The sequence below is a fragment of the Anoplopoma fimbria genome, chromosome 6 (genome assembly GCF_027596085.1).
Source record: "Anoplopoma fimbria isolate UVic2021 breed Golden Eagle Sablefish chromosome 6, Afim_UVic_2022, whole genome shotgun sequence".
Lineage (NCBI taxonomy): Eukaryota > Metazoa > Chordata > Actinopteri > Perciformes > Anoplopomatidae > Anoplopoma > Anoplopoma fimbria.
In genome coordinates, this window is record NC_072454.1 from 26,494,747 (window position 1) to 26,509,206 (window position 14,460).

Here is a 14,460-nt window from a genome sequence, read left to right on the forward strand (position 1 = left end):
CGACGTGTGTCAACATCTCAGAGCCATTCAAACATAATCAATCTATGATTATGATCTGTACAGCCCTGTAATTTAAAATGCTAACAGTTTTGATCCATAAATGTCTATTAATATAAAACACAGAATTTCTGTTGTAAATGTGTAGTCTTTTGCTGCTTCACTTTTGGCCATTCTTTTTGTCCACTTTTCCGTGTGTCTCTCAAGTCTCTTAACATTATGGAGTATCAACATACATTTACTGTTAGGCATATGGAGTTGAATGCATTTTTAGTAATCATCCATTACTTAATTATTAACTCAAGCTCTAATCACTTATTAGCTTTTAACTCCATCATTCAGTCTCTTGTCCAGAGCTCGTAATGTTTCACTGATCTAAGCTGTCACATGTGATGTCATGAGTTTGTCTCAGTTAAAGATACATTTCTGGTGGCCTACTCTGAACACAATGGACACCCAAGTCTACGTTTCCCCCTCCTCTTTGGGTGCTCCAGGGAAAGCTACCCCCAACAACTGCCCCTTGCCGGTCCCAGATCGCCCTGGACTTTGCTACTGGTCTGCCTCCATCTAAAGCTAACTCAGTCATCCTTACCTGAGTGGACACATTTTCCAAAGCAGTGCATTTTGTGGCTCTCCCTAAACTCCCATCTGCATCAGAGAGGACAGACCACCTTGTGCAACATGTGTTCTGGCTTCATGGCATCCCTCTGGACATAATGTCAGATTGCGGAGCTATGCCGTAAAATCCGCAAGGATGCCTGCTCAGCTCTGCTTCACCTGGTAAACGCAACGGGAATCTCACCAATCGCTACTGGACCGCTGCTCCTAGTTACAAACCAGGTCAGAAAGCTTCCCTCAAAATACATTCTTTTAAATCTGTGGGTTCCAATACCTGGTCGACTAGGAGGGATATGGCACAGACGAGAGGAGTTGGGTCTCTCGCCGGCTCATCCTGGATGGTTCTCTCATCTGGGATTTCCATCGCAAGCTTCCTGACAGCCTGGTGGTCCTCCTTAAAGCGGCCGTTTACTGGGTACTGTCAGGGTCATTGCCATGGCTCTGTTTTTTTCTGTGGTTTTCCTATGTCTTTCCCTCTCCCTGTCTGGTCCAGGTTTTGTCTGTCTCACACCTGAATCTCAAATCTCTCATCAGGCTCTGTATATCTACCCCAGTTCTTCAGTCACTCATGGCCAGTTTGTTCAGTCTGCTGGTAGTGGTAGAATGCACTCTTGGTCCAGCTGTGATTCGGTCTGTGTAGTTACTCCAGTGATATTTCATCATGTTGGTGCTCTTAAGTGCTCCAGAAACAGATTATCTGCTCTCATCAACCACACCAGCCATTACTCTCGCCACCTTCCCTTCAGCTTCGCTCCCCGCCATCCCCCACATCCATCCTCATTCCCCCCTTCTTCCCCTTTTTGCAGGAAATTCCCTCAATCGTTTTACTGGTATGAGTCTAAGTCTGCTTTTGGGTCCAACAAACTCTGCTGAAACGTAACACAAGTGGACCATGAGTTTTGTCAAACTACTGTTCACAAGCTCAAGAATATACTTTCAGGTTTAACATTAACTTGATGAATGACAGTTTAGCATTTATCTGCTTATGTATGGTACAGATGATGACTGCAATAACAAATCATATCTTGTAACACAATGCACGTTTTGCCCTTTGCCTGCTCACCATGTGATGTGCAGCAGTGGGTGTAAGAACCCAGTGGGTGAATACATTTGAATGCATCTCACTCACATTTGCTTTCTGTCGAGGTGAATTCTAGAAAACAGTCAGCTCATTGTTTTCAAGGTTCAAGTGTTCAAGCTGTATTGTCATTGTGCAATACAGAACAATGGTATACAGCTGTAGCCCCCTCCATACAGCGCACACAGAGCATGTATAAACACATATTCAAATAGTTCAAACAAGCATAGAATAAACCAAAAAAGGCAATAGTATGGTAAGTTACAGTAAGAAAGCCCCAAGCAATTTCCTCAAAAATCAATGTGTGTCATCAGTGTTTTTGTTGTTGTTGTAGTTACTCGCTGTGACCACCTGAGGCCAGTCAAGACTGATGATCATTCTGAAAGCAGCAATTTAACAACATGACCGGCATTCATGTAACTCTTTGTATTCATTAGGCATATAACTGAGTCATCAAAAATGACTTATACTACTAGTATTATGCATGACTTCAGTTTGAATGATCAGAAAAAGCACAGGTGTACGCAATAATGGCTCTGTTCCATTTAGGTGTGTCAGTGAGTTCTAAAGGTGTAGCAGGCACCACTGTTGGGACCTGGAAGTGAAACACCGAGATGGAGTACAGTCGTGATTAAATATTCTAATTAGACTAGTCAAAATGTTGTGGCAATGGTCTTTAAGGTTACTTCCAATGAAAAAATTGACACAGCTCTATGTGCGTATAGTTGTTTGCTACAGCATATTCCAGCGGCACACCTGCCTGTCCACCTCCTGGTGTCTTTTTCTAAGTTAAAGCTGCTAAATAACTAATTTAGAGCATATCTATGATTGGGGGATTGCTGACAGAGCTGACAGTGTTAACCTGGGGGGCAAGCGGAGGGTGGGTGCTGTGCTTCTGTGACGACACTGTGACAAATACTAGGCCTTGGTTACAGTTTGTCATGGTCATCAGGTTTTTGTTATAGTTTGTTTCCTGTTTCCTTCTTTCCTTGTACTGTAGTACATCCTGCTTTTGTTTATTTTCCCGCCTGTGTGATTGTCTGCCCCACAGTTTCACCTGTCCCCGTTATCTCCCTCCTTTCTTGGTGTATTTATAGTCTTTTTTATCTCAATGTCTTTTGTCAGTTTGTCTTTGTTGTCACATGGAGTTTTGTTCACCGGTAACATGCCTGATGTTCCTGCCTGCTTTGTAGACTCATCTTGTTAGCTTTTTGCTTAGTTATAGTATTTGTGTCCTTCCTGTCTCTGCTTTCCCCTGCACTACAACACAGTGATGTTGTTATCTTGAAGCAAGTCATGTTTTTTATTGATTTAATACACAGTATTGCCTGTGTGTTTAAAGATGATACCAGCCTCCTCATTTGATGAATAAATCTGTGGCTGAATGGAAAGCTGAGGTTTGACAGGGCTCCAGACTGTATGGTTCTGCTATGGTCCATTAACTGGACAAGAAACATTATTGAATTGTGTTTGTGAATGCTTTATTGTAAGGCCAATATGACCTTAACCTTTGACCCCTTATTTCAGTCGGCTTCTCTAATCTTTGTATCTAGTCTTTCAGGATGTTTCCAATCTATTCTGAATTTATTGTACTATCACTCCACATGCCTCTTGAGTAAAATCAATTCTGTAAGCAAAATCATATCACACATGAGTATATTCTTTTGATTATTTTTAATTGAAAAATACATTTGAATATAAATGTAATATGCATACTGCAACATACAAAACACATATACAGTTGTCTGATGTCATGCAGATGAACATCAGATATAATTTATAAAAAAAACAGTTGTCTTACAAAATGTAACATATCTTTTACTGACTGAGCTGACACTTATTACAGTTTACAGTTAAGACATTGTATTTCCTTTTTGGAGTATAATAGCATGCAGTAATGAAGGATCCCTTGGTATCATAATATCCAAACGATATTGCTGAAGCATTACCAGCTATGATGGTGAAATTGGAATGCCCTGTTTGGTGTTTGCTTGTCGTAACCAACAAAGCAGATGCTTTATTTGTTAAGAAGAAAGTCATTATTGGTATTTTTATAATTATTTTCTGTTCTCCATCTATTATGCTAAGGATGAGCGAACTTGCAACGTTTTGTTTTTTAATAGCAGACATAGCAACTTTGCAATATTCATTTTGGGTCTTTTGCTCTCAGTTCCCCAAACTGTATGTATATCTAGACCACCATAGAAAAACAGCACTTTTCTAGCAAATTCTGAAATGTTTCACAGTAGTTGGATTGTTACAGATTTTGCAGCATCCAAATGTAAACCTATAGAAGTGTACAGAGTCACTACACTACACAGAATGTATAATGCAGGTCAATTATGTCACAGTATAGATCATTTTACACATATAGTCATGGTCTTATTCAAGACAATATCACCTGTACGTTTGATGTTCACTGCAATATACAGTTAGTTTCATATAAACACTCTGATTTTGCCGAGGAAAATAACTCTGGATTAAGCTGTTGGGTAACTTTACAACTTTTAGAGCATAAAAATATAAATGAGGGCTTTTTCAGAGTTTGTATTGGGATGCTGACTTACCACAAGAAATTATCCTGTGATTTACAGATGTCTCTTAATACATCCATGGCCACAGATTAATTGGGTTTCCAGTCCAAAATGGCAGCAGTGCTACAGCAGTGCCCTGTAGTGTTGGTTTGCAAAGTAGAGTTTTGTCTCTTTGCTTCTTTACTCTTTGTTTCACCTGGACCCTATCATCCTATATTTTCCCAGTTTGACAGCTTTTGCAACAAATTACATGATGATTGGTTCATTTTGCATGCTGGTATCTGATGCTAGACCTTTAAGTACGTCACTCGTAGTCCGCACCTCTTGAATGTTTATTGTAGCCAAGGGAAGTCCAGTTTGCTCTGGTGGCCCAAGGCTATCATGGAGTTCCTGTTTCTGCAAGCAGGTTCGACTGGTTCCAGATCAGGCCTGTAAAAAAGAGGAGGCATTTGTTACAGTGAGCTACTGGCTTTTTACAGTATTTATTTTGAACATCAGGGACACTACTTTGGTTTGCATCACAGCAGCTCAGCCCTGGAGTGTGAGAAAACATACAGTGGGGCAAAAAAGTATTTAGTCAGCCACCAATTGTGCAAGTTCTCCCACTTAAAAAGATGAGAGAGGCCTGTCATTTTCATCATAGGTATACCTAAACTATGAGAGACAAAATGAGAAAAAAAAAATCCTGAAAATCACATTGTCTGATTTTTAAAGAATATATTTGCAAATTATGGTGGAAAATAAGTATTTGGTCAATAACAAAAGTTCATCTCAATACTTTGTTATATACCCTTTGTTGGCAATGACAGAGGTCAAACGTTTTCTGTAAGTCTTCACAAGCTTTTCACACACTGTTGCTGGTATTTTGGCCCATTCCTCCATGCAGACCTCCTCTAGAGCAGTGATGTTTTGGGGCTGTCGCTGGGCAACACGGACTTCCAACTCCCTCCACAGGTTTTCTATGGGGTTGAGATCTGGAGACTGGCTAGGCCACTCCAGGACCTTGAGATGCTTCTTACGAAGCCACTCCTTGGTTGCCCGGGCGGTGTGTTTGGGATCATTGTCATGCTGAAAGACCCAGCCACGTTTCATCTTCAATGCCCTTGCTGATGGAAGGAGGTTTTCACTCAAAATCTCACGATACATGGCCCCATTCATTCTTTCCTTTACACGGATCAGTCGTCCTGGTCCCCTTGCAGAAAAACAGCCCCAAAGCATGATGTTTCCACCCCCATGCTTCACAGTAGGTATGGTGTTCTTTGGATGCAACTCGGCATTCTTTCTCCTCCAAACACGACGAGTTGAGTTTTTACCAAAAAGTTCTATTTTGGTTTCATCTGACCATATGACATTCTCCCAATCCTCTTCTGGATCATCCACATGCTCTCTAGCAACCTTCAGACGGGCCTGGACATGTACTGGCTTAAGCAGGGGGACACGTCTGGCACTGCAGGATCTGAGTCCCTGGCGGCGTAGTGTGTTACTGATGGTAGCCTTTGTTACTTTGGTCCCAGCTCTCTGCAGGTCATTCACTAGGTCCCCCCGTGTGCTTCTGGGAGTTTTGTTCACCGTACTTGTGATCATTTTGGCCCCACGGGGTGAGATCTTGCGTGGAGCCCCAGATCGAGGGAGATTATCAGTGGTCTTGTATGTCTTCCATTTTCTAATAATTGCTCCCACAGTTGATTTCTTCACACCAAGCTGCTTACCTATTGCAGATTCAGTCTTCCCAGCCTGGTGCAGGTCTACAGTTTTGTTTCTGGTGTCCTTTGACAGCTCTTTGGTCTTGGCCATAGTGGAGTTTGGAGTGTGACTGTTTGAGGTTGTGGACAGGTGTCTTTTATACTGATAACAAGTTCAAACAGGTGCCATTAATACAGGTAACGAGTGGAGGACAGAGGAGCCTCTTAAAGAAGAAGTTACAGGTCTGTGAGAGCCAGAAATCTTGCTTGTTTGTAGGTGACCAAATACTTATTTTACCGAGGAATTTACCAATTAATTCATTAAAAGTCCTACAATGTGATTTCCTGGATTCTTTCCCCCCATTCTGTCTCTCATAGTTGAAGTGTACCTATGATGAAAATTACAGGTGTCTCATCTTTTTAAGTGGGAGAACTTGCACAATTGGTGGCTGACTAAATACTGTATATTGTCCATTATTGCCACATAGTCAGAAGTGCTGCAGTTTGCCGGCGGGTTTGTCTCAGCAGGAGGCTGGTGCTCTTTCAAATGAATCCTGGACTGCAGCCACATCTCACCATGACTCAGCTTAAATCCACGGGGTAACTCTCCCACTCCTCCAGGCATACCTCCGGCCTGACTCTCCAACCCCCTCCTCTGTCCGCTGGGTCCGTGCCAGGCCCCCGTCAGGAGAGAGGGAGGGGCTGAAGAGCCAGCAGCCCTCCACCTCCCGACAGATTCCTACACTTCTAAACCCCTCAAATAAAGAGAAGCCACAGTTCATCCACACTCAGACCCCGCCTCTCTGTCAAAAAGAATAGCTCCCTGTATCTCCTTCTGCCAGGAACCTGTCACAGTCTTCTTCTTGCCCAACAGTCACTGAACTTTCACCACTTTTCCACCCCAAAAAATGCTTTTTCTTTCCCTCCATGCTAGCTTTTTTTCACAGCAGTCAAATAACTGTCATTCAATCTCTTTTTAGGTTTTCTTCAACCAACAAAGGAAACAGGCACAGCTCATTTTCAGTGGTTTTGCCCCTGTTCCATTTAAATCCAAAAGGATGAGACACCACCACTAAAACAAGGGACACTAAAGTTTGGCCTTTTTCAGGGAAATATCTGGAACTGATTTAAGATTTTTCAACGTACCATACTTCTTTGACAAATTTAGAGGAAACAGAAAACAGGATGAAATGATTTTACCTATTATATCTTTTTAAATATTCAAATATGAGAATCTGTGTGTCTATATTTTGACATTTTAACATCATCAGAATGATGTTTTGTCGTGAAAGTCTTCACGGAGTAGGAATGAAAATTGCAGTTTGGCTGAGTTTTAAATCCATCATTAATATTTCTCTTCTTTTCTGTCTTAGTAAATCTAAATAAGCCTCCAAGCAGTGTGGTATATACTTAAAGTACAAATCATGTGATCCAGAATAAGCATATTCATTTATTTCAGGTAGTTGTCTTTTTAGTCAATGATATAATTAACAGAGAATGATAGTGGAATTTGAGGGCCGGAGGACCAAAAATGAATCAACCGGAGACATCTGGCAGAGTACGAGGTGAGGTGTTAACTCCTTACTCTGTAGGAAAGGGTGACGTAGCAACTGAAGATGTGCTTAATACCTTCATCAGTAACCACCCGGGTGGTGTTACCTTGTAAAGCCAAAAATTATCTCTGAAACACAGCTGGAGTGACTTTGCCTCTTTGGGGTTGACTAGGGATGAGTTCACGTTGCATCAGTATATGTATGGATTAATGCTTGCTGGTGTAAGGTGCTTTCAGGGGCCAGATAACTAGAAAAGTTCCATTCAAACATAGTCCCATCTCCGACACTCCAACAGACGGTGTTTGAGGAGGGACAGGCCAAAAATCCAGCAGGTACAACACCAACCTGTTCAGTCCAATTAGTGCTGTATTCATTGACAAAGGTCCAGGTCTCTCAATCAGCGTTCCAGTTCAACCCAAAGGTGTGTGATGTGGTTATTGTCAGGGCTCTCTGCAGGCCAGTAAAGTTCTTCCAAACAAAACTGGGAGTACCATTTCTTTATGGACCGGGCTTGATGCCTTCCCTCAACCATTAACACAATGTTGGAAGAACACGGTTGTATAAAATATCATTGCATGCTGCAGCATTAAGACTTTCATGCATTGGATGCAAGCAGCCGAGACCAAAGCAGAAAAAACTGTTCCCAAATGAAATTAAAGGAAAGTATGAGGAGAGGGGTCATGAGTTGTATTTTCACTTTGTGTTGATCTGGTGCATATTATGGTCCATATAAAGTTTATAGATACTACACAGCACAAAGTGTAGTCTGTAGTGTATGCCTTACATGTAGAGTTGTGGGCAGGACATCTTCAGTGAGGCTGAAGTCAGTCCCAGCCTGCTTTGGTTCCTCGTCTTAGTTTTCCTCACCAGGTCTTTGACTCTGCCCCATGTGTAGTTTTCACTCAGCTGAACAAAAAGACACAAGGACAACAATTGACTTTCAGTTTTGACAAGTGACCAAAGTTCTAGAGCCCTGCCAGCAGCCCCCACTGGCCTCAATGTTTGTTAAGGTGTGTTCAGACAGTAGATGAGGGTAATTTGTGCAAAGTTAACCGTTGGACATTTTGTGCAGTCCATGTTGTTTTTTCCAAAACAGCCAAATGTACATAACCGATAACCTAGCTAGCATTGGTTGCACTGACTGTGTCTGTTGGAGTGTGTCTTTGTGTGTGTTTTTTTGTCACAACTCATCATGAACTTGAGTTCTTTCTGTTTTTTCCCTTCAGTCTATCGGTTTTGTCTTCTCATCTCGGTACGTTTGTACGGCCTATTCGTAAAGCCTTGATGTAAGGACAAATCCTTTATTTAATTTTCAACTCGTGCAGACTGATTAGAATCATATGTCTTTACACGATGGTCCTTTGTTACATAATACCAAGACACTGCAGAATGTGATTCTTGCAGTGGCCTACAGCATGAACACGTGACTGACCCTGCGCTGGGGAATGGATAGTCCTTCGGTGCTGTCCCCGAGGAAGGAGACCTCCCCCTCAGTGTAACTCCTTCGGTTCAAGCCTCTCCTCCACAGTGGGACGGGTGTCAAACCCTCACTGCTCAAATCTGAAACACAAATCACAAACAGGAGGTAGTCATGGTGTGTGTAACTACCACGTGTGTTTTGGAGGTTATTATCAGACTGTCGGTGATGTGTCGGTGTTTTTGTTCTGGTGCTCTGCACTGATCTGACGCCTGACATCACGCACACCTGTTTTCATCCCCGGCTCTCTGACAGCAGCAAAGTGGGCAGTATGGAGGTCCACCGGCCATTAAATGCATCATCATCAATATTATTATTATTATTATTATTATTGTTGTTGTTGTTGTTGTTTGGCCACCTGAGGTCAATGGAGCCAGTAGAAAACATCTGACATATTATCACCTTATAAAGTTGTTGAGGGCATATTAACAAAGAATGGCCTCATAGTTACACAGCAGTAATTACATGATCAGCAGAGGACCAACACTGCATATTGAGTCCAAGCCAGTGTCCTTAAATTGATAATTACATACTGCTGGGAAAGTTTGCATTAGGTTTGCCGAAACAATTTTACCGCCGGGTTATGTTCAGTGGCTTTTATTATCCAGTCCATGAAGCACGCACCTTATTGAACCACACAGAGGCCTAAAGGAGGTGGTTGGTGTTGAGGGTGAGAGTATAAAGAACAGGAATTTGACACCAGAGTGTGGAATTTGTGTCCTTTGGCCAAGAGCTGTTAGGCTTAGGTCAGTTAAAAGATTGTTGTTTTGATTAAATATTAGACAAACACGCCATGTCTCATGTAACCACTTATCTTTTCTACCAATTGTCCTGCCCATAACCCACTGTTTAACATGGCCATATAGAAGTTATTAATGCTTTTGTTGCCACGAGTGGACATTAGGTAAGTACATAACACATTGTCAGTACAGCAGATGCGTTCAGTATTAAGTTAATAAAAGACTCTTGAATAAACAAAACATAAGCCAGGAACAATAACTCTTAACATCTCTTTGGAAATGTATTAGCATATCTACCATACAGTATCCTTTATGAGACAGGGTTGTTAAAGTTGTGTTTCTTTGGAGCCTAAGGAATATAAGCTTAATTAACTAACTAAGTTAGCTGTCTTTGGTCTGCATTAACTGTTTGCTACTGAGCAGGTAGTGTGCAGTAGCTCTTTCAGCTGAGAACAGCTGCTGATGGAAACCAGACTGATGAGACCATGATTTCCAAACACCCATCCCAAAAAGACTTGGCCCGGTCCAGTCTATAAGTATCGTTACAAAGCCTGCTTGGAACAAGGAGGGGGTCAGCATGTACCTACTGCAAATGGTCACTCTGACATACAACATGTGTCAAAAGATATTCCTGTATTTAAATTTGTATGTCCCACATTTACTCTGTATGAGTTTGTTTTTTTAAGGTGAAGTGTTTGCTCACATGTTGGGATCCTTTACTCGCATGTTGAGAAGGGAGTGATGACTGTTATGACAAATGGTGATGGAACTCAGAACAGGCCTGTTTTTGCCTCTGTTCGCCCCACTCCCCAATCCTCCCACTTTTGTGTAAACACACCTCCCTTTATCATGCCCCTCTGCTTTAGAAAAGGATAAATCTGTATGTCTACAGCTGTTTCTCATGTTTTTGTATGTAAGGCTTTATTCACACCAAAGTAGTTGCAGTAAAAGCGCCGGCCAAACAGAACCAACTGTTGGAGAAACGCAACACAACTTCCCGCTGGGATGGCCTATCACTTAACTGGCTACAAGAAGAAGAGCAACATGAATAACCAAAAGACAATGGAGTATAACGTTATGTTTATGTTTAGTCACTCAATTTAGCCCTAAGCACCAGTTTACAACCCACCATATGATAGGCATCGCATCCTGGTTAGTTATTGAAAGCAAATGTGTTTATTTTAATGTCTATTCAGAGAATCAATCAGGAGCTAGCATACTATCAGCATGGCGTCACGTCTCTCACCAGTGCACAACCCTGCACTTATCGTTGCAACACCTTTGTTGATTTATTGTAAATTCAGCCTTAGTACATGAAAGTCAGTCAATACAGATTTGGAATATCTCTTTTTAAACTTTTGCATTGGGGTTTGACTCACTGGTAGAGCAGATTGTCCTTTAATTGGAAAATCGCCATTTCGATCCCTGGCTCCTTTGGTCCGCATGTCGAAATGTCCTTTGGCAAGATACTGAACCCCGAATTATTCCTGTAGACTGTGCCATCAGTGTGTGTGAATGGGTGAATGTTGACATGTAGTGTACATAATTTTAAATTGTTGGAAGACTAGAAAGGTTCTTTACATCTGCAAGTCCATTCGCCATTGCCTTTTTCTTTTTTGCCAGTGAATGCAACAACCCAAAATCCAACAGCAATGTAAACCATAACCTAACCCTAAGTCGTACCCCAACAGGTAGAACCCTCTGAAAGGGCTCAATATGGAACCTTTAGAAAAGGTTCTACCAGGATCCAAAAAGGGGTATCCTATGGGAGCAAGACAATTAATCTTATATAGTTTTACTTAACACATTTATTTCTAAGAGTGTACAACATTTAACCTTGCCCAGTCAGAGACATCAACTCCACTCACTGCACCTAATCTGGGCCCCCTTCTCTCCTGACTTCTCAACTTCTTCTCCAGATCCAGTTTCCTGCATATGAGAGGAAGAACTAAGACATTCCAGAGTCCACAGGACATCATGTGTTCCTGCCATAAGCAGGATGCCGGGAATTCCGCCCGTATCCCACTCGAGTCATAATTTCATCTTCCCCACGGGACCACCCAGCTGTCAGCCACGGTGACCTGCTCTGAAAACAATAATGATAGCGTGAAACTTGAGTACTGCTAGAGCCTTTTAATAACATACCTACAGTAATAGATCCATTTCAGGAACATGTCAGACAAACTCTAAAATTAAAACATTGATATGCAGTTGTGCGTGTGTGTTTGTTGACACATCCCACTAGGGTAGGTTATTAAATGCTGATTCTACTGGTAATTAAATGCGAAAGGTTAAATAATGGTGGTTTCAGTGACCTATATAGAAAACAACTACCCTATGTCGCAGAGAAACAGTCTGTCCACTTAAGAATGAAGCCCAATGCTTTCACTGTACGAGATGAAGATGCTCAGTCATTCATCCCTGCGGTTCCTGCTGCTGCTCGTTGGTTCCATAATTTCTACCAGATATGATCACATTGAACCCACCTAAGTAAAATCTTGGCAACTGCAGTAAAAAGTCTGACAAAACCACAACGGACAACTTCCAGATTGTCTTACCCACCTTTTTCTAGAGGTAAAACCAAAATGAGCACGCTTCAAATCTGTCATTACACTGTAGAAGTGTTGGATGATCTAACAGTGTTGAAACCTCCTTTCCTAGGGCCGATTTAGGAGTTTTGCGCCAGACAGCAAAAAGCCATCTTTGACTCAGGAGACCGCTTATTGTTCCCCTAGTAAAACGAGAAGTCAATGGCAGTATAAAACAGGTGATAAAAGGCGTTCTAAAAAGTGTGAGTTACCGCAACGCGGTCATTATGAATGCAGCCATAACTCGATGCTGCAGCAGGATGAGAGATTAGCTGTGGACAAAGACAGAGGTGAACACTCACTCAATCACAGACGCACAGACTCACATAGTCAAACACAAGACCAAACACATAATCTCTCCCCAAGCTTACGCCTGGCAGACAACAATAAGTATTTAGTGTGACCAAATCAACGTTCTTCAACATGAGAAATGCTGCCAAAATAGGGTTGGGGTTTATGCTTTTGATACTAGCAGGTTGGACTACTGTAATGCCCTCTTCACTGGCCTACTAAAAAAGTTGATAGTGAAACTTAAGCTAGTTCAGAACTCTCCCAGCAGACTTCTGACAAAGGAAAAGAGCACATTATTCCATTTGCAAATGGTAAATGGACTTGCATTTATATAGCACGTGACCCATTTACACACACATTCATACACTGATACCAGAGGCTGCCATGCAAGGATCCAACTGCTCATCAGGATCTTAACTAATGCACATTGAGAAACAGCAATTTGGGGTCCAGTATCTTGCCTAAGTACCCTTTGATATGCGACTGGAGGAGGATCAACTCTACCTCTGAGCTACAGCCACATTGCATAAAACATCCTCTAACATTTCGGACTTTTAAATTCCTTATCAACCAACATGAGCTCTTAGGTCTTTTTACTGGAAGTTTAACAGTTCCTACAGTAGCCCATAAAATGAGTGGGAAACATGCTTTTAGCTGCTACCCTTCCTGACACTCTGCCCAGCAACATTAGATATGCTGCTCTGCTGACATTTGTAAAAATCAACCGAAGATCTACTTTTTCAGACAATTATTTATGTAACATAGTACATTTTTATCTTTTTCATCATTAAATAGTGTAGGTCAAAGATGAAGCAGGAAGTGGGATGAACATCATGAGTACCCTTCTACAGAGTATCAGTGATATTGGTGACAAGAGGTGCCTATGAAAAGCCCAAAGGGTACTAAATGACAATATACCAACAGTCAGATTATTTTCACCCTACTGCCGTCTGGCAAGAGATGGCAAAAAAAGGACTACAAACTGTATTCCGTTGTGCAACCCTGTTGTACAATCACAACAAATGAACCTTGGACCTTGTATACAAAGGATAGTTTGGATTTACTAACAATTTGATTGTTTCACTGCTTGTGTTTCTTGCCTTGTCCATGGGACTTTTGTTGCATCTCATAACCCTCTCTCTGTCCCCGTTTCCAATGAGAATGATGGCTTTTATTTGAGCTGTCTTTGACATCATTAAGTGGCTTGTTGATTATTTAACATCTTGAAAATGTATCTGCTAGACTGACCAGCACTCTCTAAATATTCTTTAGCATTTAGTTTGGCTTTGTATGGTGAAATATGTGTCATCCAACTCACACTTGTAGGACTATTTTCACTTTGAAAATATGTTCCTTACATACTGTACACAAAGAAAATAGTTTGGCTTAAGATATATGAACACAATGAATGGAAAAAAATATCAAATCCCCAAACATTAATATCACATGCATCCAGAGAAGTGCTCACCATGTTTGCACACCAGTTTGTTCACCGGCACCTTTACTTAAAAGATGTTTGATGTTGTATCATTTCTCTATATTTTCCTTCCCTTTTCCAGCAAATTAAGTCTAATATGCCATAACATTACCTTCCCTGGTTGGTATGAGTGGAAGCCGGGTGACCTCATGGATGGTGGATAGGTCAGAGAGGGTTCCACTGGGTGACAAAAACTCACTTCTGGACTGTCTCTTCTGAATGTCCTGGAAAGCCAGGCTGGCTGCTCCACAGCTGCAGTGATGCTGGAAAAAGTCCTGTTCAGAATGATGGCATAAAGAAGACAAAAAAATATTTATAATGCAATATTCTTGATTTAGCATTTTATATCATGGACTGCTACTAGTTGGGGGAAAAATCACCTCAAAATACATTGTAACATATGTCACAAATGTTGTCATGTTACA

At 41.5% G+C, this 14,460-nt stretch overlaps 1 protein-coding gene across 1 annotated transcript in view; it reads right to left on the minus strand.

The window, feature by feature from the left end:
- Nucleotides 1-3,412: 3,412 nt before the first annotated feature.
- si:ch211-250c4.3 (uncharacterized protein LOC100535981 homolog) overlaps nucleotides 3,413-14,460 on the minus strand; it is a 41,334-nt gene continuing 30,286 nt past the window's right edge. Inside the window, exons 4-7 of the mRNA XM_054600489.1 lie at nucleotides 14,148-14,310; nucleotides 8,895-9,022; nucleotides 8,247-8,368; nucleotides 3,413-4,656 (exon numbers count right to left, since the gene is read on the minus strand). Of these exons, the coding sequence (XP_054456464.1) occupies nucleotides 4,560-4,656; nucleotides 8,247-8,368; nucleotides 8,895-9,022; nucleotides 14,148-14,310 (510 nt within the window). The 3' untranslated portion in view covers nucleotides 3,413-4,559. The remainder of the gene's footprint in view (nucleotides 4,657-8,246; nucleotides 8,369-8,894; nucleotides 9,023-14,147; nucleotides 14,311-14,460) is intronic.